Below are 25,054 nucleotides of genomic sequence, written 5' to 3'. Positions count from 1 at the left end.
GTACAACCAATTTTCCTGCCTCAGCCTCCCAAGTAGCTGGCATTACAGATGCCCACCACCACGCCTGGTTAATTTTTATATTTTTAGTAGAGATGGGGTTTCAACATGTTGGCCAGGCTGGTCTTGAACTCCTGACCTCAGGTGATCTGTCTGCCTTGGACTCCCAAAGTGCTGGGATTACAGGTGTACAGGTGTGAGCCACTGTGCTAGGCTGCTGTTTACACTTTTATTTATTTATTTATTTATTTTTTAGACAGAGTCTCACTCTTGTTGCCCAGGATGGGGTGCAGTGATACAATCTCGGCTCACTGCAACCTCCGACTCCCAGGTTCAAGCAATTCTCCCGCCTCAGCCTCCCCAGTAGCTGGGATTACAGGCATGCACCACCAGGCCTGGCTAGTTTTGTATTTTTAGTAGAGACAGGGTTTCTCCTTGTTGGTCAGGCTGGTCTTGAACTCCTGACCTCAGGTGATCCACCCACCTCGGCCTCCCAAAGTGCTGGGATTACAGGCGTGAGCCACCACGCCCAGCCTACGCTTTTAAATAAACTACTCCTCCTACAATGCCCAGTTCCTTTATGAAACTTGATCTGACTCCTCCTCATAACAGCTGTTACTGGGGGTTCTAGCTTATCTTGTCTTCTTCAGTTTCTGCAGTTGTAATTTACATCTCAAATCACTGCTTTCTTCTTTCTGCAATTTGACCTAGTATTTAAAGGATTCTGAAACCAGCTTTCTGGGGTTTTAAGTTCTCACTCCAACTCTCACTAGGCATATGAAGTTATGTAGTCTCTTTGTGCCTCAATTTCCTCACCTGTAGAATGAGGAAAATAGGAGTACCTACCTTGCTTCTGTGTGGACAAGGGGGTTAATACACATAAAATGACAACAGGGCCTGGCACACTGAGTAGGCTGGATATGTAAGTGTTAGCTATTATTATTGTTCTACTATAGTTAACTCTATATGCCTGTCTCTTTGCTCTCTTCCAGTTCATATTTGAAGGCCCTAAGGAAATGGAATATAGCCTTTCTTATGTGCCTTGTATTTCCCAAAGAGGAAGGATATTATTATAGACTGGCAGGAGGAGAGCAGCACAGGGGCTGTGGCTTCAACCTTAGGAATACTTGACTTCACCAGGGTCACGACATAGCAGCAGTTGAGCAAAGTTAATCCAAACCAGGGGCCTACTGGCAGAAGAGATCAGGAAACAGAGTTCCAGAAAGTGTTCCTTAAAATTTCCTACTTCCAAATGCAGGGAAGGGCCAAACACATTAAGGAGTCAACAGACATACCTAAATTTTTACATTTACCCAAATTCCTCCATGTTTTTCATTTACTGATTACTACTGAGTACCAATTATGTACCAAGTGCTGGAGACTGGAAATCCACAACCTTGCTTTCCCAGGCAGATCTCTTCTCCACAGTACTAAGAAAAGAGATTCAAGGTGCCTGCCCCTAAATAAATAAATAAATATGTGCACTGTTTACTCAAACATAAATCACAAATCCTATACTTACAAAAAGTCATTCAAAAGGAAAAGAAATTTTTTTTATCATTTAACTATGGGCATTTGTCATTAATGTAACTGATCCAAAAGAACAATAGATTACATCTGGCATAAGCAGACAGAAAAATCCCAGCACTTAGGAAGGCTGAGACGCGAGGATTGTTTAAGCCCAGGAGTTCGAGACCAGCCTGGGTAACAAGGCAACATGGCAAGATCTGTCTCAAAAAAAAAAAAAAAAAAAAAAAAAAAAATGGATCAATGCAGTACTTATAGAAGCAAAGTTCTTGCAAATAGGCTATTTATTAGAATCTAGAGTATAATATAAATTTTTTGGTTTTTGTGTGTTTTTTTTTTTTTTTTTGAGACAGAGCCTCACACTGTTGCCCAGGCTGGAGTACAGTGGCGTGATCTTGGCTCACTGCAACCTCCACCTCCTGGGTTTAAGCAATTCTCCTGCCTCAGCCTCTTGAGTAGCAGGTATTACAGGCGCATGCCACCAGGCCTGGCTAATTTTTGTATTTTTAGTAAAGATGGGGTATTGCCACGCTGGCCAGGCTGGTCTTGAACTCCTGACCGCAGGTGATCCATCTGCCTTGGCTTCCCAAAGTGCTGGGATTACAGGTGTGAGCCACTATGCCTAGCCTAATATGACACGTTAAATATAGCATTATAATGCATATCAATGATAGAAGCAAAATATTTTTCCCCAAATTTTATACAAATACTCCTCTGCAAGTGAGATTAAATTAAAATATTCCATTCCAAACTTTGTGGTCACACACGCAAAATTCTGAGGACTCTAAAATCCTTGCACTTGAGTATGGTCATTAGTGCTATATAACAGTGCTACTAGTAATAAAATATTCTAGGCCGGAACCAAACAACTTAAAGGCTGGAAGAAACCCAAAATGTTGGAATTCCTTGATTTAGATCAGATAATTTAGAAGCTGCCAGTTTAACCTGCAAAAGCCTTTGTAGCTATCTTAATCTAATGACCCATTCATATCCTTCATAAGGAACCTTCAGTTCTTCTCATAATCCTCTAAGAGATACTGTTGCTGTTCTTACTGCTTATAATATTTACAGAGCCAGCTTGTCTTTATTTTCTTTTCTTTTCTTTTTTTTTTTTTTTGAGACGGAGTCTCGCTCTGTCGCCCAGGCTGGAGTGCAGTGGCCGGATCTCAGCTCACTGCAAGCTCTGCCTCCCGGGTTTGCGCCATTCTCCTGCCTCAGCCTCATGAGTAGCTGGGACTACAGGTGCCCGCCACCTCGCCCGGCTAGTTTTTTGTATTTTTTTTTTTAGTAGAGACGGGGTTTCACCGGGTTAGCCAGGATGGTCTCAATCTCCTGACCTCGTGATCTGCTCGTGTCGGCCTCCCAAAGTGCTGGGATTACAGGTTTGAGCCACCGCGCCCGGCCCTTTATTTTCAAATGAACAAAAGCTGTGCTTCAAAAATTCACCCCAGTATCCGGTTCCGTCATTACTCCTTCAGGCATACCATGTTAATGTTTACATCTCAAACTCAAGCGCACACTAACAAACTAGAAGAAAAAAATACTTTAACCTTGGCACACAACGGTTGTTAAATATTTGCTGAGTGAATAAACCTACCAAAAATCCGTATCTCTACAAACTCAGGTAGAAGTATAAAATAATCCAGTACAGCCTAGATACATATGCGGGGATTTCTTTTATAGGTTTTGTTACTGAAGAGCTATGGATGTGGTGGCAACAAGAAGCAATTTGTTGTTGAGAAGAAAACAAAGTAAAAAAACTATTCGACATAGTATCTGGACCATTTTCAACATCGTGGATTCAATTGGGACCTTAGGGGGAAATGACAAAGCAGGGTCATCTTTCACTTCACGAAATATACTCTAGGATATATGGACGCCAAAATTAGATAAGTAAAAATTTATTTATTGCTGGGACTATACCAGGGATGATAGGTATGGTATGCAATTTATCCCTACTTCCAAAGTAGGTACTGAAATGGAGTTTTAATTTCAGCAAGTGAAGAAAAGCCCTAGGACTCTGGTTCCCAAACTCCGCTGCACATTGTAATCACTTGGGGATTTTTAAAAAAACTACTGGCTCTCAGCCCCAAACATTCTGATTTAGCTGCCATTGGGTACAACTTGGGCATGGGGGTGGGGTGGGGTAGTGGTGTTAAAGCGCCACAGGTAATTCTAACGTGTAGCAGCTCTGGCAATCACTGCCCCAGGGTTCTCAAATACATGACGTGCAACAACTTACACCTGAGGTCTGAGAATCTTCAGCTGAGTGAGGATGTCCTTCTGTACTCTGGGATTAGCTGTGGCCGTAAGAGCCATCACCGGAACAGAAGGAAACTTCTGGCGAAGCATATTCATTCTTTTGTAATCTTGACGAAAATCATGTCCCCACTAGTTGGGAAAAAAAAAAAATGCTTTTCAGACTATTTGGAGCTTCCCTCTATAAAAAGCCAACACTGCTCAATATATTAAGAACCACCTTATTCTTCAGTAAAATAGCAGACTAGTTCACTCAACGTGGGTTTTTCTTCAGTATTGAAAATACATATATTGTTGGTAGTATGTATTTATTGGTATTTCCGGATATAAAAAACAATATTTACCTGACTGACACAATGTGCTTCATCAATAACAAAACGTGCCAAGAGCTTCCTCTCATAGAGATTCTCCAGCGTAGAAATGAGTCTGTTACTTGCACAGATCTAGGCCAGAAATATATTAGACATTTAAAAACACTGAAACACATCACCTTATGATTCTGTTGTCTTCGAATTCCATTACAACTTAAGCTGTATTAAAACCTCCATATAAGGCCGGGTGCGATGGCTCACGCCTGTAATCCCAGCACTTTGGGAGGCTGAGGCAGGCGGGTCATCTGAGGTCGCGAGTTTGTGACCAGCCTGACCAACATGGGGAAACCCCGTCTCTACTAAAAATACAAAATTAGCCGAGCGTGGTGGTGCATGCCTGTAACCTCAGCTACTCAGGAAGGCTGAGGCAGGAGAATTGCTTGAACCCAGGAGGCAGAGGTTGCAGTGAGCCGAGATCACGCCACTGCACTCCAGCCTGGGCAACAGCAGCAAAACTCGGTCTCAAGAAAAAACAAAACAAACAAAAAAAACACCTCCATATAAAATTGGTTCTTATTTCAATCTATGAAGAGAACAGCAGAAGTAACAGAAAATAGCAGATCACATTTTAGAATGTTCACCAACATTAAGCAAACAGCTTATTTAGCAGGTTAGTGGTTCTAAAACTTTTGTCTGCTTCAAGACATCTGAGGGCCACCACACATTTACACTGGCAACACGGTTCCATATCTGGGTTATATGGATGCATGTTGGCTGGGGAAGAAATTATATATTTTATAGCTCTCTTCATAACAGGGCCTAGAAGCAAGGACATCTCAGTAGCAACGAGCACATGTAGCACTCACATCTTGACGGACATGTCAAAAGGACAGAGAAGCCAGCTTGATAGAGATGTCTCACTGGTCACATCTAGGACAATTAGAACATCAAAATACTTGATAATTGATTGTAACTCACTGAATAAATTAAGAAGTCATGAGTTCATGCTGTATCAATAAATATGTGGGCTGGGCACAGTGGCTCACGCTTGTAATCCTAGTACTTTGGGAGGCCGAGGCGGGTGTATTACTTAAGGTCAGGAGTTCCAGACCAGCCTGGCCAACATGGCAAAACCCCATCTCTACTAAAACTACAAAAATTAGCCAGGTGTCGTGGCACGCACCTGTAGTCCTAGCTACTTGGGAGGCAGAGGCAGGACAATTGCTTGAACACAGGTTGCAGTAAGCTGAGATTGCGCCACTGCACTCCAGCCTGGGTGACAGAGTAAGACTTCACCTCCAAAAAAAAAAAAAAAAAAAAAAAAAAAGTGTAATCAACGGGAAAACTCTTTTTACAGCAAAACGCCAACTACATTTAAAAAATAATTTTATATCTATTATAGTAATAATTGATTTGAGGAAGAATCATCAATGGATGCTAAAAGTTGTGGGTAAAATTCTGATCACTAATGGTATTTACATAGTCTCAAAGCATCCCACAACAGGATATCTACTAATTACAAAGGCCGAAAAGAAAGGATAACTTTGTAGCAGAGAAGTCTATCAGACACTACCATAACCAAGCGATCAGTTAACTAACATTGTCAGTAATGGGACGAATCGACATCAAGTGCCTCCTGACAGTGAGCATGAGAACATATCACCGTTTCTGTGATATTCAAGGAGTAACAGGAATCTAAGCAGGAGGAAGCAAGATAAACTCAAATTGAGGGATAGTTCTCAAAACGACTGGCCTTCAAAAATGTCAAAATCATTAAAGACATTAAGAGAGAGAAACTGTTTACAAGATTACAGAGGACAACTGCATGCATGCAAGATCTGGGATTTTCTTTTGCTATAAAGGACATGATTGGGACAACTAGTGAAACCGGAATAAGGTTTACAGATTAAGTAATAGTACTGCATCAATATACATCTCCTAATTTTGATCATTATACTGAGGTTATATAAGAGAATACTTTGTTTTTAGGAAATGCACAGTGAAGTACTTAGGGTTTAAAAGGATACCATGTCTGCAATTTTCAATCAAATGTTTCAGGAAAATATATGCAGAGAGAGAATAACAAAGCAATTATAGTAAAATGCTACCATTTAGGGTTTCTGGATGAAAGTTATACAAAAATTCTTTGCACTACATATAAAAAATTTTGTTAAAATTTTAAAAATATATGTATTCTAGTGGTCTTTAATATATTTTAAAATAATGATATAAATACAAACCTTTTCTGGAGTGACATACAGAAGTTTTATGATTGGGTCTTTTTTGGATAACTGGAGGTAAATATTTGTAGCTTCTGAGTCAGTCTTATCACCTGTCAGATATGTAGCTGGAATCTAAGTATAAAAGTAGTAAACAATTTCAATTTCATACATTAACCTGACAAAATTACATTTGTTTTTAGGTTTTATAAATACTTTATTAGTCACATATCAAATCTATCAAAGGAAATACATATCTCAATATAACAAGTATGTAAGTACATACATTTTTTAAAAACCCTTATTAAGTGTAACTCAGGCAGGGCGTGGTGGCTCACACCTGTAATTTCCGCACTTTGGGAGGCTGAGGCAGGTGAATCACATGGGGTCAGGAGTTCGAGACTAGTGTGGCCAACACGGAGAAACCCCATCTCTACTGAAAATACAAAAATTAGCCTGGCGTGGTGCTGGGTGTCTGTAATCCCAGCTACTCAGGAGGCTGAGGCAGGAAAATTGCTTGAGCTTGGGAGGCAGAGGTTGCAGTGAGCCAAGGTTGCACCACTGCACTCCAGCCTGGGCGACAAAACAAGACTCTGTCTTTAAAAAAAAAAAAAAAAAAAGCATAACACAAAATGGTCTTCTCATTGTTTATTTCCTTTTCTTGCTTTATTTTTCATCTTTGTAAACAAGATAAATATGAATTTGGTATACAAGATATTCCAATCCTACTGTATGGTGTCTTTTTTTTTTTTTTTTTAAGATAAATGTATTTCAGGGTTTTAAAGATTAATGACAAGGAAGGGGCCATAATATCACAAATGGTTGAATAATGGCTACCATCACTGCACTAAGACATTCTTTGGAAGCAAACCAAACTAGTGGTCTTATCAAGGAGTGGTTACTTTAACTCCTAAAACAGTTCTTTTTAATCACAATGTGAAGACTGAGTTGGGGTCTTGCTTTCACCAAGGCTAGATTGTAGTGGCATGATCATGACTCACTGCAGCCTCAAACTCCTGGGCTCAAGTGACCCTCAGCTTCCTAAGTAGCTGGGACCACAGGTGTTCACCACCATGTCCAGCTTATTTTATTTTTCTGTAGAAAAAGTCTTGCTGTGTTGCCCAGGCTGATCTTGAATTCTTGGCCTCAAGCAATCCTCCCACCTTAGCCTTCCAAGTCACTGGGATTACAGGCGTGAGCCACCACCCCCACCAACATTGTGAAGAGTTAGGTAGAGTGCATTCATTTACTTCCTTAAACTCAGCCATGAGGAAAAAAGACGTATGTGTGCAGGCATGCATGTGTGTATGCATTTTAAGATATAAGGGAAAGAGAACTACGCTGACCTGGCAGTACTGAAAAAAGAAATGATTTTCTATTAGTTAAAAAAAAATTACATCAGCAAAAAATAGCATTGGTTAAAAGTTCTTACTAAAATACATTCTTGTAGAATAAAATGAGATTGAACTACAGGTTATCTGTATCAAATTTTCAGACTTCTGTTTAACTGCACAACTTAATTTAATTGCTGTGCTTTATTTTTACAAATTACGAACTATTTAATAAAAAGGTTATCCAGAGGACTGAAATTTAATTGTTTCTAAGGCATGTTTTTATTAGTATTTTTACAACTTACATCCAAGGAAGTCAGCTTTTGGACTTGATCTACTATTAGTGATCTCAAGGGAGAAATGACAATAGTGACCCCAAGAGAAACACACGCGGGGAGCTGGTAACACAAACTCTTACCACCTCCTGAAAGAGAAACAATAAAAAAATATCTGTCAGGTTCTGTCTTGAGAGCATGAATGTAAAAGTTACAAAAGAAATCATATCTTTAATAGGACACCAAGGCATATTGTCCCTGGTGTCAACAATTTGCCACACTCAAATGACTCCAACTATTACATTTAGACAATTTAAAAATGATTTTTAAAAAAAAAGTGTTTTTTTTTTTTTTTTTTTTGAGACAGAGTCTCGTTCTGTTGCCCAGGCTGGAGTGCAGTGGTGCCACCTGAGCTCACTACAACCTCCACCTCCCAGGTTCAAGCAATTGTCATGCCTCACCCTCCCCAGTAGCTAGGACTATAAGCGCCCACCACCACACCCTGCTAGTTTTTGTATTTTCAGTAGAGATGGGTTTCACCATGTTGGCCAGGCTGGTCTTGAACTCCTGACCTCAGGTAATCCACCTTCCTTGGACTCCCAAAGTGCTGGGATTACAGGCAAGAGCCACTGTGCCTAGGACATCTTACATAGACATATATAATAGCAAAGGCAAGAATTAGGGCAGGAAACTTAAAATGTAATGGAATACAGTAAACTTTTTATATCTAGTAGTAGAAGAGTCTCTAAAAATGATGCTAGGATTAAAATAATTACTTTCTATATAATGTTTATTTATTTTTATTATTTATAAATCCCATCACTTTGGGAACCTGAGGCAGGTGGACTGCTTGAGCCCAGGGAATTTGAGATCAGCTTGGGCAACACAGTGAGATCTCATCTCTACAAAAAATTTAAAAATTAGCCAGGTGTGGTGGCACATGCCTATAGTCCCAGCTTCTTGGGAGGCTTAGGTGGGGGGGATTGTTTGAACCCAGTTGAAGCTGCTGTGAGCTATGACAGCACCACTGTATTCCAGCATGGGTGACAGACCAAGAGAACCTATCTCAAAAACAATAAATAAAACTAAACCTTACTTGGAATATTTATACACACATACTATATCTATATTATAATTACATATAATAGACATATTATCTATAATACAATATACATAGTATACATAATGATATTTTTTATATGTATATATCTCAAGTTGTTGAAATTGGGGTAGAAGGACCTTAAAAATGCCCTCTTGAAACCCTAAAGGACAATGGAAAGCCCTGAAAAAAAATCAACGGATTAGATCATCGCCAAGGTTTTTTCCAGCTTTAGAGTTCTGGAACACCAAAATAGGGTTGAAAGGAAGCACAGAGTGATTAATAAATTAATAAAAATTGAAATGCTGATTATTAAGCCAAGGCTATCTGAATCTAAAAACCAGGCTGAAAAAGTTCAGATGCCCAGTCAACGTTATACAATAATGACAGCACTAGCTAACTTGCTAAAGGTCACAAGTCAAGTGATAGACAGAGGGAGGTCTAGATACGTAGGTACTGAAACTGCAAATTCTCCATGCGCTCTGCCCTGTTTATTTAATATTCTCATGTGAATGACTATAAATCATTGAACAGCTATCATAAGCTTTAACAGCACAATGAATGTCCTAGACTCTTTAAAGTGGCGCCAACACAATATTGTGCTAAATGACTTTCATTTAATCCTCATGCCATTCTGTGAACCAGGTACTTCACTGCTATCACCATTGCACACATGAGAAAACGGGTCCACGTGCCTTGCACGTGGCCACACTGCTTTGAGCAGCAGAGCTGTTCTTTAAGTTCAGGCCTTTGGTCCACAGCTGATGGACCACTATGCACGTATGCATACATGATTTAACCACTATGCAACACTAGATTGTTGCAAATAGACTGCCAGAAATGGTCATGGTCTCTGACAGTGATTTTTCTGTTTGATTTCCAAAATTGTTTAGACTAGAAAAAAGAAAAATTCCCAATGAAAAATTCTAGATCAGTTCAACACAATGAGCTTCAAGTTGAAAATCTTACAGGAGGCCGGGCGCAGTGGCTCATGCCTGTAATCCCAGCACTTTGGGAGGCCGAGGCGGGCGGATCACGAGGTCAGGAGATCGAGACCACCCTGGCTAACTCGGTGAAACCCCGTCTCTACTAAAAATACAAAAAATTAGCCGGGCATGGTGGCACACGCCTGTAGTCCCAGCTTCTCTGGAGGCTGAGGCAGGAGAATGGCGTGAACCCAGGAGGCAGAGCTTGCAGTGAGCAGGCATCACGCCACTGCACTCCAGCCTGGGCAACAGAGCGAGACTCCATCCCCTCTCCACCCAAAAAAAAAAAAAAGAAAATTTTACAGGGCTATAAACTTCATCATGTCAACAACCAGACCAGAGGATATAAAGTAATATACTTTCTTACTACGGTATGGGAGGTTTAAGAGGTCCCTAAATGATAGAAATAGTGTGTAGGTGGTCTTTTTATTTCTATTAAAGAGCCTTCATTTAACATCTGCCAATGGATTCCTGCCAATTCACTTCTAAAAATACATACCAGTCGGCATCAGGATAAAACAGTCTTCACCAAGCAGTGCAGCATTGATCGCCTCTAGCTGATTAGTTCTAAAATTATGCAGGCCAAATTTTTTATGAAAAATCTTCATCATTTCCTTTGTATGAGGAAAACTAAGACTTTGGAAACGTTCATGTTTCAGATTTCTGGATGCTAAATTTTGTGCTGACTTGTCTAGGAAAATAATCAACATTAAGAAAAATCAGTGCATGAATACAGTGAAAGTACAGCTTTAGCATTTCCCTTGGCCTGCAGAATCAGTGGCACACGTTTCCCTACAGCACAGTTCCTAAACTGTTTACCGGCTTTCCTTCCCTACAAGTCTCAAAGCCACCAAAGACTTGCCAAAGGCCCAAATCAAGTATTTCCTTGACTTTTTCTACAGCACCTACCACTACACTTTTATTCCTTCCTTCCTCTTCTCCCTTCCTCCAACCACGATCATCAAGACAATCATGGTTTTCTACTCACTTTAAATTCCCTTTCCTGGCTCTACTTCCTCCATCTGCCTCATAAACAGGGGAGTCTTTCAGATATTTGGGACTGGGCTCTGTAGACATTCTTTTTTGGAGCTTTCCTAGTCCTATGATCTTAGTCACATCATAGCTTAGTCACTTAGCTGCACACATGACCTGTGTGCAGCAAATGTCTACACCTCTCTTAAGACCCAAATGACACCCTCCTAAGTTCCAGTCCTGCGCACAGCTCCCGTTGTCTGCAAGGCATTGGTACCTGAATGACTTACCAGCACTTTAACCTCTAGTCTTAAAATAGCCCTTCTCAGCTTTTCTCCAAAACTGACTCTGCCTCCTGACTCCCCTGTTTGTGTTACTGTTGTCACAGTTTTCCCAGTCATCAGCGTCTGAAACCTTAGAGTCATCTGAGCTTCCTCAGGCTCTTCTTTCATAACACCTCTCACATGCGCCCCTGCTCTGCAGCCTGGCTGTCGCAACTCCGGTTCAGCACAGAGAACAAGAGGTACTCACTCAGCTCTGGCAGTTACGCTAACCCCAACACTCAACTGTCTCAAGATAATTGCAAATATCAAGTATGACACATTCTAACATGATACAAAAATAAATCCATTAATGGTTGTTTTAAAGGTCAGCAGCGTAACTGTAAGAACAACCTCCATGGTATTAAGTCATCAATGACAAAAATAGGGAGGGCTGTACCTTATAAACTTTTTTCAGCTAAAAAATACTTTTGATAACTTTATATAGTTGATGTAAAAGGTTTTAAAATTATTTTTGGCTTTTCTCTGGAGCCTTAATAGTGGCTAATTTCATTCCTCTCAAAACTTCTCTCTCACTAAGCTGTGAGCTCAGGAGGGCAGGAACTACTTAGTATTTGTTATTCATCTTTAAATGACCAGTGCCCAGCATAGCACATGGCATGTAGTGAGCACATAGGCCCAAAGAAGTAGTTTGACTGATGTAAGACACTTCTGACTTCACATCCTTTTTAGACTGCCCTATATTTTAACATTTTAAGACATAAAACATGCTTCCCTACTTTGTATTAATTGATTCTCATCAGTACAGAATTCTAAAGTACATTTTTAGCATGCGAATTCATTTTTGCTTTTGCTCATCCCAAAATCATTAAAAGCTGGGCCCTCATGATTTTATTGTTTTAGGAACTAAAAAATGTTAATTCAAAGGCAAAGCACATTTGTAATGACTTTAGAGCCCTACTACAATAGGTTATAATTACACATTTTATAAAACTACAGCTGCTATAGAGACAAACGAGCAACTTGCTTTTGAAATTGTGATTTGTAATTCATATCGTCAGTAGAAATTTGCATAGCAACAATGTGGTTTTCAGGCAATCATGATTTGCTATGGTTTTTCTTATATAATTCCTATTTTGGGACAGTTTTGTTTTCATATAAGCATTCAATTTATTTTAAACTTACCAGTGTAATTCTGAATTGACTCCGAGAAGTTTATATTTTGAGCAGTAGATGCCACTGGAAGACAGTTTGTCTTGGCTGAAGAAAGTCTTTCCGATACTGATTTAATTGGCGGACCTTCCTTGATGGGTTGATAGGCAGCTGTGGAAGATTTGCTGGCTGCTAAATTATGCATTATGTTTTCCCAGTCATCATCATCATCAAAGTCATCTATGTCAAAATTATCAATATCATACGAAGGCTGGGTTTCTCTTTCTAAGTCATTTATTGAAGCAGTATGTTTATTTTGATCTTTCACAGCAGTGCTTGTGAGAACATTTCCTGGGAAATAAGAGCTTTCATTTTTTTTTCCTAGTCTTGGTGTTTCAGCCCAGTTGCTACTTACAAAGGACTTCTGTAAAGGGGTATTGAATGAAGGCCTTTCAAAAAGATTCTCCCTGGTAGCTGAGAATCCTGTCTTTCCTAGGGTGGTAGTCAGTAAATAGTCTCCAGGGGAAACAGAATTTGAGGGAAGGTGTGAAAAATTTAACTCCTTCATAGAATTCCCTGCAGAGCAGGAATCACCCTCCACAGGGCCATCAAGTGAATCAGGCCTGCATCTCCACACGGAGCCAAGAAGACTGGCATCACTTTTATTAAAATCTACTTCTGTTAGAAGTTTCCTTCTGAAGAGAGAAAACAGAACAACGTATTAAATATAAGTAGTTTACTCTGGTAGGCCACAAAAGCAAATCTTTAGTTTTCATACCAAATAGAAATTGTAGCAAAATACATTCATTTTTTTCTAACTTAAAAATATGAATACGAATGGTAAAGGAGTAGTTTGAAAAGTAAATGAATTTAAAAAATAGTTGCATGATGAGCATCTTTATGCCATTTCCAGTCCAGAAAGCCTGAACATTTTGCCTTGTCCATTTTTTTACTTAAGAGTGGTAAAAATATAATCGGATATATTCCAGAAGGAGGAAAATCAAGATACCTTATGTTCCGCTGCTGAAGCAGTTCGTTCCCACAATCCAAAAGTTTCAGTTTATCAGCAGGAATAGTATCAATTAATTTACAGATGTGGTCCATCACGTGAATAAGCTGCTGCTGTAAATTTATCTGTCTAGCTATAAAGTAATTATGTTGTTAATATTTTTCTTTGAAAAAAAACAAAAAACAAAAAACAAAATGCCTTGGCTAGGCGTGGTGGCTCATGACTAATCCCAGCACTTTGGGGAGGCCAAGGCAGGAGGATTGCTTAAGTCCAGGAGTTCAAGACCAGCTTGCACAACACAGTGAGACCCTGTCACTAAAATGAAGGAAAAAAAAAAAAGTCTTAAGATCTTGATTTTTTTTTTTTTTTTTTTTTTTAAATAGCATGGGCCGGGCATGGTGGCTCACGCCTGTAATCCCAGCACTTTGGGAGGCTGAGGCAGGTGTATCACCTGAGGTCAGGAGTTCGAGACCAGCCTGGCCAACGTGGTGAAACCCCGTCTTTACTAATAATAAGAAAATTAGCCGGGCATGGTGGTGCGTGCCTGTAATCCCAGCTACTTGCAAGGCTGAGGCAAGAGAATCGCTTGAACCTGGGAGGTAGAGGTTGCAGTGAGCTGAGATCGTGCCACTGCACTCCAGCCTGGGGGACAAGAGTAAGATTTTGTCTCAAAAAAAAATAAATAAATGAAAAAAAGAAAGAAAGAAAGTGGGTCTGGCTCTGTTGCCCAGGTTAAACTGCAGTGGTGCAATCACTGCTCACTGAACCCTTAAACTCTTGGGCTCAAGAAATCCTCCTGCCTCAGCCTCCCAAGTAGCTGAGACTACAGGCGTATGCCACTGTGCCCAGCAACACAACACATCTTTTTTGTTTTTTTTTTTTAAATTAATTATTTTTTGTAGAGACAGGGTCTTGCCATGTTGTCCGGGCTGGTCTCAAACTCCTGGGCTCAAGTGATCCTCCCACCTTGGCCTCCTAAAGTGCTGGGATTACAGGTGTGAGCCACTGTGCCCAGTCAAGTCTTAAGATTTTGAAAGCCACATATGTAAAATGTGAAGCAGTGTAAAAACAAGATCATAAACAACCATATATTGTCCTATTATCTTCCTGTGAATTAACTTGAAATTAGGTTGTCTCTATGCTTTATCATAAGAGCTCATAACTGTTTTCATTTAATTTAATAATATTTAATAAACATTTCTCGGGGTAAGCAAGGTCATTGGCTGGACCAAAGGTTTATCAGTTAGCTATGATTTTTTTTTTTTAAACTAACTTCATGTGCAAAGCTCACTGTGCCAACACAAAGTGTACTGCTAAGCGTTGGACAGGCAAGAGCCCTACCCATTGTTTTGATCGGCCTGGAATCCAGGCTTCCCTTTAATGGTAACAGTATAGCACCGAGATTTCCTATTAGACCTACCCTTCCCACTCCCTCAGTAGGCATCTGACATAAGGCAGCCCAGTGAAAATTAACTCTGGAAATACTTAGGACTGACTGGGAAAAAGTACCTCTCTTTTTCCAAGTTTAATATGATTCTGGTGGCCATTTCTGTCACCTTATAAAGAAAGACAGATTTCAAATAAGATTGATACAAAGGAAAAGTAGAAAGCAGATAGAAAGAAATGGAGGCTTGACCCAGAGAGATGGGACAGAAGAGAGGAGAGAGAAGGAAAGTGAGAGAGAGAGCAACTCCTGATACGATGTTGGAACAACTGAATCCTGCCAGCCCACTCCCATTTTAAAAATTAAGCCATAACTAATAAATAGAATTTCAAAGCAGTTGAGGTTTTATTTTATTTTATGAGACAGATTCTTGCTCTGTCTTCCAGGCTGGAGTGCAGTGGTGCAATGTCGGCTCACTGCAACCTCCATCTCCCAGGTTCAAGCGATTCTCCTGCCTCAGCCTCCTGAGTGCCTGGGACTACAAGCACACGCTACCACGCTCGGCTTTTTTGTATTTTTATTAAGCATGGGGTTTTGCCACGTTGGCCAGGCTGGTCTCGAACTCCTGACCTCAAATGATCCACCCAGCTCGCCTCCCAAAGTGGTGGGATTATAGGTGTGAGCCACCGTGCCGGCCCTTTCCTTCATCTAAAATCTCAACTGTGGCTGGGCATGGTGGCTCACGCCTGTAATCCCAGCACTTTGGGAGGCTAAGGCTGGAGGATCACCTGAGGTCAGGAGTTCGACACCAGCCTGGCCAACGTGGTGAAATCCTGTCTCTAATAAAAATACAAAAAAGTTGGGCATGATGGCGTATGCCTGTAGTCCCAGCTATTCAGGAGACTGAGGCAGGAGAATCACTTGAACCTGGGAGGCGGAGGTTGCAGTGAGCAGAGATTGCACCAGTGCACTCCAGCCTGGGTGACAGAGCAAGAAAAAAAAAAAAAAATGAAGAAAAGAAAAAAAAAAAAAAGGCAACAGGAAGCAAGGACAACAGATGCCTGTGCCACCTCTCAGGCCTAAAGTCTGCAGGAGAAAAAAACAGTTTAGGTGGGCTGCAGGGGAAACTGTATATTCTCAGAAAATGATTAGAGAAAGAAGGGGAAGAAAATGATCAGAGAAGACGATGAGGCTACCGGGAAGTTGTTGATGGAGCAGTCAGTTAAATGGTTTACAAGCCAGGAAGGACAGGCAGTGAGGACAGAACAGGGAGTGAAGATGGCAGGGTGGGGAAGGGCATCTGCACAAGAATGGCCTGAGAAATTTGGACTTCTGCTGGTGACTGAGAGAAATGTGAGGTGTGAGACGTAAAACTGGAATTGCTGAATTCCTATGTTACTTCTGTTTTCTCTGCAAGAAAAACAAGCATCTGATTGGAAAGAGAATACACAATGGTCTGATGGAACTGAAAGCCAAGACAGGCTCAGAGGGAGATAAAAGAGAGTACCTAGCTATCAGAAACTAGCTCAAGACTCCTTGTCTAGACAGATTATACCTCAGAGTACAAAGGAAACCTGCAAACAGGATCTCAGAGCCCCTGTCACTGACACGTGTGTGAGGCATCTAGTGAATAAGATAAATAATGGAAAGTGAGGACAAACATTGGTCTAATTTTCAAAAAATTTGAAAGTGATTGACAAAAACTACAGGCTGGGGATTTGATGTAAATTCAAAGCAAAATTCTAGAGTCTGTTATCAAATAGCTGCTTTGTGAGCTCTAAGGGGGAAGAAACAATTATAGAGTCAGAAAGACAAACCACCCATCTTAACGTATTTCCTTCTTTATAAGGATTACTAGACTGGCAGATAACAATAGCTATCATTTATGAAAGGCCTGCAGTGTACTAGGCACTTTACCTTGAATCCTGACAACTACCCAGCAAGGTAGATATCATTCTCCTCATTTTATAGAAGAAAAAAACTGAAGTCCAGAGAAGTTTAACTATTTGCCATAGTCACACAGCCAAGAGCAGGAGGAGACAGGTTTCTATCACAGGTCTGTAGCACTCTAGAGTCAATGTCCCACCCATTCCTCTTGCTGCCTCACACCTCAAACTTTTTGGAGTCACATGGCCAAGTCTTTTGTGTCTCCATGGATAAAGAACAGAAACGTGGTCTGAAGACAGATATGTAACTAGCTGAACAAGAAGTGGTAATGAATGGACTGATGTAAGCCAAGAGGGAAGCCTCTACTGACATGCTGGAGAACTCTGTCCTTGCCCCTGTTCTGGCTAACCATTTTATTAGTGAAACTTAATGATACAGAGACAGTATAATGCAGTTGTTATTAATGAAAACTCAAAGCCTCAAGACTGCTGTGTTCAGATCCTAGCTCTGCGGCTAATTCTATGACAGTGTGTAATTATTTAATGCTCCTGTACCTTAGTTTCATTATCTGTTAAATGGGGATAACAGAAACTACCTTAAAGTGGGCCGGGTGCCATGGCTCACGCCTGTAATTCCAGCACTTTGGGAGGCCAAGGTAGGCGGATTACGAGGTCAGGAGATCGAGACCATCCTGGCTAACATGGTGAAACCCTGTCTCTATTAAAAATACAAAAAATTAGCCAGGTGTGATGGCACACATCTGCAATCCCAGCTAATCGGGAGGCTGAGGCAGGAGAATTGCTTGATCCCGGAAGGCGGAGGTTGCAGTGAGCCAAGATCCTGCCACTGCACTCCAGCCTGGGTGATACAGCGAGATTCTGTCTCAGGAAAAAAAAAAAAAAAAAAGAAAAGAAATTACGTTAAAGTTTGACGTAGTTTATTGTGATGAGTGAATTAGTTAATATTGTAAGGCACTTTATAAGAGCGCCTAGCACATCAGTTATTTCATGAATATCTCTAAAATAAATTGAGTCCAAAATAAACAACAAAAAAACTGGAGGAAACAAAAACAACAGAGAACACTACACACATGACCTGCACATGCATGCAGACATCGCTAAAAAAGCCCAGCAGCCCTCAGACTCGAACGCATGACAGAAATATTCAGAGAACAAAAAAGAGCTCTCGGAAATTGCCTTGATAGAACTTAAAAAATTCCATAGAAGAGTTAACGATAAAATCAAGGAAATATCCTAAAAAGCAGAAAATCAAGAGACGAAAAATAGAAAAGATAATTAGTGGAAGTCTAACATGCAAATCACAGAAGTTCCAGGAAGAGTGAAAAAGAGAAAAAGAAAGTAAAAAGAAATAATGCCAGAAAAATGTCTACAAGAGGATGTAAATTTTCAGACTGAAGGTGCCTCTGAGAAGCAGACACCAGGGGTGGGAAGGGGGAGGGTCATCTGTCAAAGACTTGCACTGCTATCCGATTGTTTACACTAGATATTTAATAAAAAACAAAAAATGAATTAGAAACAAAACAAACAAGCAAACAAGTATTTAGCTTTAATGAACATCAAGACCCAGACCCAGACTCAGACTCAGAGTATATACAAGGGAGAACCGGAGGATAAAAGGTCAAGAAAGCAATTTCTAGCAAGGAGAGTTAAAAGACCTAACAATATTTAGTCAAGGTGGGGAAAAACTCTATTATGATGAGATTACGTTCTGTGGTCCATGTTTCTGAAACACATGATTTTGTGGAAGTTCTCATTTGTGGAAGATTAAATAAATAAATAAATAAATAAATATGTAAAAACCTCCTAGAATTTAAAGTTGAGTATGAGAGATTATTTCTAACAAGTAGCGTTTTCAAAATATGGAAAGAACGCCCTTGTGAGAGCATGAGTTCATGAGTTCTTCAGGTAAATGCTGGCTAACCAGTGAACAGGGTTATAACATTAGAAGAGACTACAAATCTGCCATTTTATAACATACAGCCACAGGTTGAAAACACAATCTTTGTGTTACGTTGTTTTCAAAAGTAGTAGTTGAAATACATGATATGTCTAAAATATTGTTTGTACCGTCACAGTCTGTGCTGGTTTCTGGATTCGGCTCCTGTGTACTCATTTTCTCAGGTTTTGACAAAAGATCTTTTGATGTGCTAAGAACATCCTCTTTTCTGTCAGAGGTGTCAAGGTCCTTTAACATACTGCAAATAAAAAAATGTTAAGCCAATCATACTACAGGCTAGACCCAATAAATGTATAATTTCAAAACCCTTAATATTTTTCTACAACTGATCAGACAATATATAACAGAAAAGAGAAGTAGTTTTTTTAATTTCCTCAATTATAAAACTTCTTTAGCTGGTCCTCAAAGTTGTCCCTCCTCTGGTCCCAAGAGCCCTTTTCAACTTTATCTCCAATTATGTCCTTTCAGTAACCCAAGGCTTCGATCATACTGTACCACTTACATTCTTCATATAAGCCCTGCATTGCCTATTTTGGGGATTTTGCTACTGATCCCCTCAATTTGGAAAACCTGCCATTCCAATCTCTTTTTACCCAAATTACACCTGTTCTTCTAGCCCCAGCCCAAGCGTTACTTCTCCAGCAAATGATCATTAATGTCTCTTTTTTCTGAGATTTCAAAGCACTTTTTCTGGACTTCTCTTATTATGCAAATATATGTATATGTGTTTGTGTGTGTCTGTATATATAATTACCTCACCACACAGATTATACAAAAACATATTAACATACAAACCTGGTCAGTCTGATTAGACAGAAAAAAATACTTTACAAATAACAAAATAAATTAGTACTGAATGAGTGTTAAAGAGAGGATACAGCAGGCAGAGTGCTGGAGAGCGGCAGCGGCGACCGGAGCGGTAGGAGCAGCAATTTATCCGTGTGCAGCCCCAAACTGGAAAGAAGATGCTAATTAAAGTGAAGGAACCAAAGCAGGGAGTGTGTTCAGTCAGCATCTGCCTTTCTGAGCCTGGCATCCTGGACCAGCCTCACTTCCTTGACTGAGGCAGACGCTGACCGGAAAGGAGACTGAGATTGACACTGAACCTACAGACAAGGTGTAGCGGATCAAGGAGCGTGTGGAGGAGAAAGAGGGAATCCCCCCACAACAGCAGAGGCTCATCTACAGTGGCAAACAGATGAATGATGAGAAGACAGCAGCTGATTACAAGATTTTAGGTGGTTCAGTTCTTCACCTGGTGTTGGCTCTGAGAGGAGGAGGTGGTCTTAGGCAGTGATGGACCCTCCATTTTACCTCCGTACCGTGTCGCTCATAATGAGGCATCATATATCCTCTCACTCTCTGGGACACCAGAGCCACTGCCCCCTCCCCTGGATGCCCAGTATTGTACATCTACTCGTGGGAGACTGTGAGGACCCCAGGATTCAGTATTCCTGGCCCAGAGGGCCCTTGCTGGCTATTGGGTGTTAGTTTGCAGTCCTGTGTGCTTCCTTCTTTTATGGCTGTGTCCCTGGTTGTCAATAAAGTATTTCCTGGCAAAAAAAAAAAAAAAAAGAGAGGATACAGTGGAAATCCAAAGAAAGGTAACATTTTTTGGAACTTGAGAAGGCTTTCCCAAGGAGATAAGATTTAAGCAAACTTTGAATGACAAGTATGGGGAAAGTGCCAGACTATGAAAGAAAGATTTTAAAAAGGACAATTCTATTTGCTTGACATCTGGGAATCAACCATATTTTCCTAAAGCAGAATTTTGGAATGCAACTTTCTAACTAAATCAAAATAGTGTAACTTTTTTATATTGGTTTTTAAACAATAACATTATAATTAAAGAAAATGATAATGCTTTCTAGATTGTTGGTTTGACTCATTAAGACCATTGGATTATTGCAAGGGCATAAGTGGAAATAAAGCTGAAAAAGGTAAATTGTGGCCAGAAGATGCAGAATCTTGAGGGCCAGCTACAGAGGTTTTAGAAAAGAGGAGATTGAAAAACAGGTCTCTCTTCTCTGTTATATACTGTCTGACCACTTGACTTCTGAAATTCAGAGGATACAACTAGTATTTTTTAAAACTGAAATAAAATGTAGCACAGAATTTAAGCTGTGCACTGCACAAAAAATATTGTGAAAATTCTATTTCAGTTTTTATAATATATACACATATGTATACTAAGTTACAATGGGAAATGTACAAAGAGAGTCTACCTTGGAAATACTTTGCAAAATAAGCTTTTTTAACTGTTAAGACTCTAGGTAAATTTATTTATGGTATGACAATTTGATAAATTATGTAGCCACTAAAAGGAATTAAATATTAGCAATTGGAAAATAATTTAGAAATAATGCTAAGAGAAATAAAGCAGAATATAAAATTATAACTACATGTTGATTACAACAATGCAGAAATCAAACACACATGTAGAAAAACGATCAAAACTGGCTGGGCGTGGTGGCTCACGCCTGTAATCCCAACACTTTGGGAGGCCGAGGTGGGCGGATCATGAGGTTAGGAGATCGAGACCATCCTAGCTAACACGGTGAAACCCCGTCTCTACTAAAAATACATAAAAATTGGCTGGGCGTGGTGGCGGGCGCCTGTAGTCCCAGCTACTCGGGAGGCTGAGGCAGGAGAATGGCATGAACCCGGGAGGCGAGCTTGCAGTGAGTGGAGATCGTGCCACTGCACTCCAGCCTGGGCGACAGAGCGAGACTCCGTCTCAAAAAAAAAAAAAAAGAAAAAAAAAAGAAAAGGATCAAAACTGAAGATGGATAAAGAAAATAGTCAGAATTGTGGGACTACTAGTATTCCTTCTGTCTCTCTCTTCTTAATTTTTTAGAGATGAGGGTCTTGCTATGTTGCCCAGGCTGGGGTGTAATGGTTATTCATAGGCGTAATCACAGCATGCTATAGCCTTGAACTCCTCGGCTTAAGGGATCCTCCTGCCTCAGCCTCCTGAGTAGCTGGGACTACAGGCCACTACCACACCACCACACCCAGCAGTGCTCCTTCTTTCTTATTTAGAATACTTGTTAAAATGATTATATTATTTGTGTAATACATATTTTTAATAAGTAAAGAAAAAAGCCAGGCATTCAACAAGGAATCAGTATGACACCGGAAAAGCACTACACTGCATCTGAGTTCATCTCTCATTCATTTTATCATCCTGGGCAATTCCTTGCTCCTGCCTGGGCCTCAGCTGTTCCACCTAGTAAATGAGAATGCTGGTTTAGAATTGAGACCCCATACAAACTTTTGCTCAGTTTAGTATATATTATACTCTACCACTCAACTGGTCTGAGAGTGAGACTGGGATGAGGATGAAGGTAACATTGACACTTAGCAATTTAAGCTATTGATGAGTCATATGGAGTATCTATTTTTCTCGTAATACTACCAATTAACAATCATCATGTCACCAATCTGCTAAAATTGAGTGAATAACAAATACAATGGCCAATTCTATCCTGTAGGATTTTTTAAAAAGTACTAATGTCCCAGTTCACTTCCCATATAATGGGTTAGCTTTGTGTCATTTCAGGTCAGGTTTGGAAATATAATATTTTCAGAAATATATTCCTTATGTCAAAATCAACTATATAAGGCCAGGCAAGGTGGCTTATGTCTGTAATCCTAGCACTTTGGGAGGTCAATGCGGGAGGATTGCCTGAGCTCAGGGGTTCAAGACCAGCCTAGGCAACATGGCAAAACCTCGTCTTTACTGAAAATACGAAAAATCAGCCAGGCATGGTGGCGTGTGTCTGTAGCTCCAGCTACTTGGGAGGCTGAGGCACAAGAATCACTCGAACCCAGGAGGTTGAGGCTGCAGTGAGACGAGATCACACCACTTCACTCCAGCCTGGGCGACAGAGCGAGATTGTCTCAAAAAAAAAAAAAAAAAAAAAAATCAACTACCTAAAATTGTTTGGAAGGTTCATGTAATTAATCATAATGGGACTTCATCTTTAGAATGCAACCAATTAAATGTATAAATAGGGTTTTTTATTGAGACTTTCACTTGAATGTAAAATAATTACACAAAACACAAAATACTTTTATATAGAAATGATATTATATAACTAAATTAAACTATTTAAAGTATCTCAGAACAAATAATAATGCTAATTATTTAGCTAGTTTACCTAAGGCATTTTGAAGAGGAAGAAGAAGCAGAAATTTCTTCTGGAGAAGGTGGAACAAAATCTATATCATAATCATCATCATCAAATTCAATACATGGAACTTTCTCAGTTGAATGTAATTCAGCTTCTTCCAAATTCTTCTTCTTTTCGCTATTATCTACAGTAAAACAGTTGATAAACGTAGATTTGTTAACCACTAATGAGACAGAAAGAACAGGGCATGAGTGCGTAAGAATGAGTGCTTCCAGCAAAAGTGAACAGGCAACCTACAGAATAGGAGAAAATTTTTGCAATCTACTCATCTGACAAAGGGCTAATATCCAGAACCTACAAATAACAACCAAATTTACAAGAAAAAAACAAACAACCCCATCAAAAAGTGGGCAAAGGATATGAACAGACACTTCTCAAAAGAAGACATTCATACAGCCAACAGACACATGAAAAAATGCTCATCATCACTCACCATCAGAGAAATGCAAATCAAAACCACAATGAGGTACCATCTCATACCCAGTTAGAATGGCGATCATTAAAAAATCAGGAAACAACAGGTGCTGGAGAGGATGTGGAGAAATAGGAACACTTTTACACTGTTAGTGGGACTGTAAACTAGTTCAACCATTGTGGAAAACAGTGTGGTGGTTCCTCAAGGATCTAGAACTAGAAATACCATTTGACCCAACCATCCCATTACTGGGGACATACCCAAAGGATTATAAGTCATGCTGCTATAAAGACACATGCACACGTATGTTTATTGCGGCACTATTCACAATAGCAAAGACTTGGAATCAACCCAAATGTACATCAGTGACAGACTGGATTAAGAAAATGTGGCACATACACACCATGGAATACTATGCAGCCATAAAAAAGGATGAGTTCGTGTCCTTTGTAGGGACATGGATGCAGCTAGAAACCATCATTCTCAGCAAACTGTCGCAAGAACAGAAAACCAAACACCGCATGTTCTCACTCATAGGTGGGAACTGAACAATGAGATCACCTGGACACCGGAAGGGGAGCATCACACACCGGGTCCTATTGTGGGGAGGGGGTAGGAGGGAGGGATAGCACTAGGAGATATACCTAATGTAAATGATGAGTTAAGGGGTGCAGCACACCAACACGGCACATGTATACATATGTAACAAACCTGCACTTTGTGCACATGTACCCTAGAACTTAAAGTATAATAATAATAAAAAAAAGAATGAGTGCTTCTGGCAAGTCACAAACAATCACACCACTTTGTATGGATCCTCTCCCTTCACACACTAATGCTGGCTTATTTATTCATAAATGATTATTATTGAGTCAACTGGATTAAGTCTAGTGAATGCTCGACTGAGGCCAAAGACTTGCTTAGGGATTTTCATGTCTGTCTCTGGTTAATTACGAGACACATATTTGGTATCAACGTTTCTAGTTTTCAGCTTTTCACTCATATTTAAATAAGGGTAAAGTGTAACAGATAAGTCTGATAATAACATAAACATGGCTGCTTGTACAAACCACCTTTACCACAAAGTTTCCTAGTTATTTAAGTCTCTCTTTTGGACTATGGGGGAAAACACAACCCAAATTGTTGCTCTCTATCTTTTAACAAATTTTCCCTTCAGAAACAGAAGCATCATTGATGAGACTATAGTTTTGCTTATTATCAATCACTTTTCAGTGCTCTCTCACCCTAGAGTAACCTTAATGGGATTCAGGTGTTTAACAATTTTACTCTCATATTTGCAACTGCTTCATAAGGTGGTTACTTCCACATGTAGGTAATCTCAATTACTCAATTTTGGACACTTAATAATTACAAGATCTAGCCAGGAAAAACTTTGAATGTAATTTATAATACTTTAATAGTACAACTAGTGTACATTATTCATCAATATTAGGTGGCAACAAGCCATAAAGGAATTACAGTAGAAAGGCTTAGTTTCATTTTCCAATTTACCACTGACCACTATTTAACCTCTATGGATCTTACAACAGCATCCCCCTTTTCCTCAGGAAATATGTGACAAGACCCCGGTGGATGCCTGAAATCTTGGACAGTATCAAACCCTATAAGTACTGTGTGTTTTCCTATACATACATACCTATGATAGAGTTTAATTTATGAATTAAGCACAGCAAAAAGATGAACAATGAAATAGCACAATTATAACAATATTCTGCAATAAAAATTACGTGACTATGGTCTCTCGCTCAAAATATCT

At 39.8% G+C, this 25,054-nt stretch overlaps 1 protein-coding gene, 1 non-coding gene and 1 pseudogene across 15 annotated transcripts in view; 2 read left to right on the top strand and 1 right to left on the bottom strand.

Moving 5' to 3' along the window:
• The window catches only part of BLM (BLM RecQ like helicase), a 107,335-nt gene that overhangs the window by 47,539 nt on the left and 34,742 nt on the right, over positions 1 to 25,054 (bottom strand). For 5 of the 14 annotated variants that reach the window (XR_012415391.1, XR_012415388.1, XR_012415390.1 and 2 more), the window contains 9 exons: positions 22,830 to 22,986; positions 18,777 to 18,904; positions 13,419 to 13,551; positions 12,443 to 13,104; positions 10,504 to 10,695; positions 7,950 to 8,068; positions 6,335 to 6,448; positions 4,128 to 4,226; positions 3,767 to 3,915 (listed from right to left, as the gene is read on the bottom strand). Coding sequence is in view for 7 of the 14 variants with exons in the window: in XM_015453405.4 (XP_015308891.3) it covers positions 3,767 to 3,915; positions 4,128 to 4,226; positions 6,335 to 6,448; positions 7,950 to 8,068; positions 10,504 to 10,695; positions 12,443 to 13,104; positions 13,419 to 13,551; positions 18,777 to 18,904; positions 22,830 to 22,986 (1,753 nt within the window). In the remaining 7 variants the exon portion in view is untranslated. Of the gene's footprint in view, positions 1 to 3,766; positions 3,916 to 4,127; positions 4,227 to 4,960; positions 5,025 to 6,334; positions 6,449 to 7,949; positions 8,069 to 10,503; positions 10,696 to 12,442; positions 13,105 to 13,418; positions 13,552 to 18,776; positions 18,905 to 22,829; positions 22,987 to 25,054 lie in introns of all 14 variants that reach the window. The other 9 variants (XR_012415393.1, XR_012415392.1, XR_012415394.1 and 6 more) reach the window with 4 other exon arrangements.
• LOC123574820 (small nucleolar RNA SNORD18) lies at positions 18,397 to 18,466 on the top strand. The gene has a single exon (XR_006700003.1). It is a non-coding gene; the product is annotated as a small nucleolar RNA SNORD18 (small nucleolar RNA).
• Positions 19,523 to 19,967, top strand: LOC102119663 (ubiquitin-like protein NEDD8; annotated as a pseudogene).

The sequence above is a fragment of the Macaca fascicularis genome, chromosome 7 (genome assembly GCF_037993035.2).
Source record: "Macaca fascicularis isolate 582-1 chromosome 7, T2T-MFA8v1.1".
NCBI classification, from domain to species: Eukaryota; Metazoa; Chordata; class Mammalia; order Primates; family Cercopithecidae; genus Macaca; species Macaca fascicularis.
This window is presented reverse-complemented; position numbering and strand designations above follow the sequence as displayed.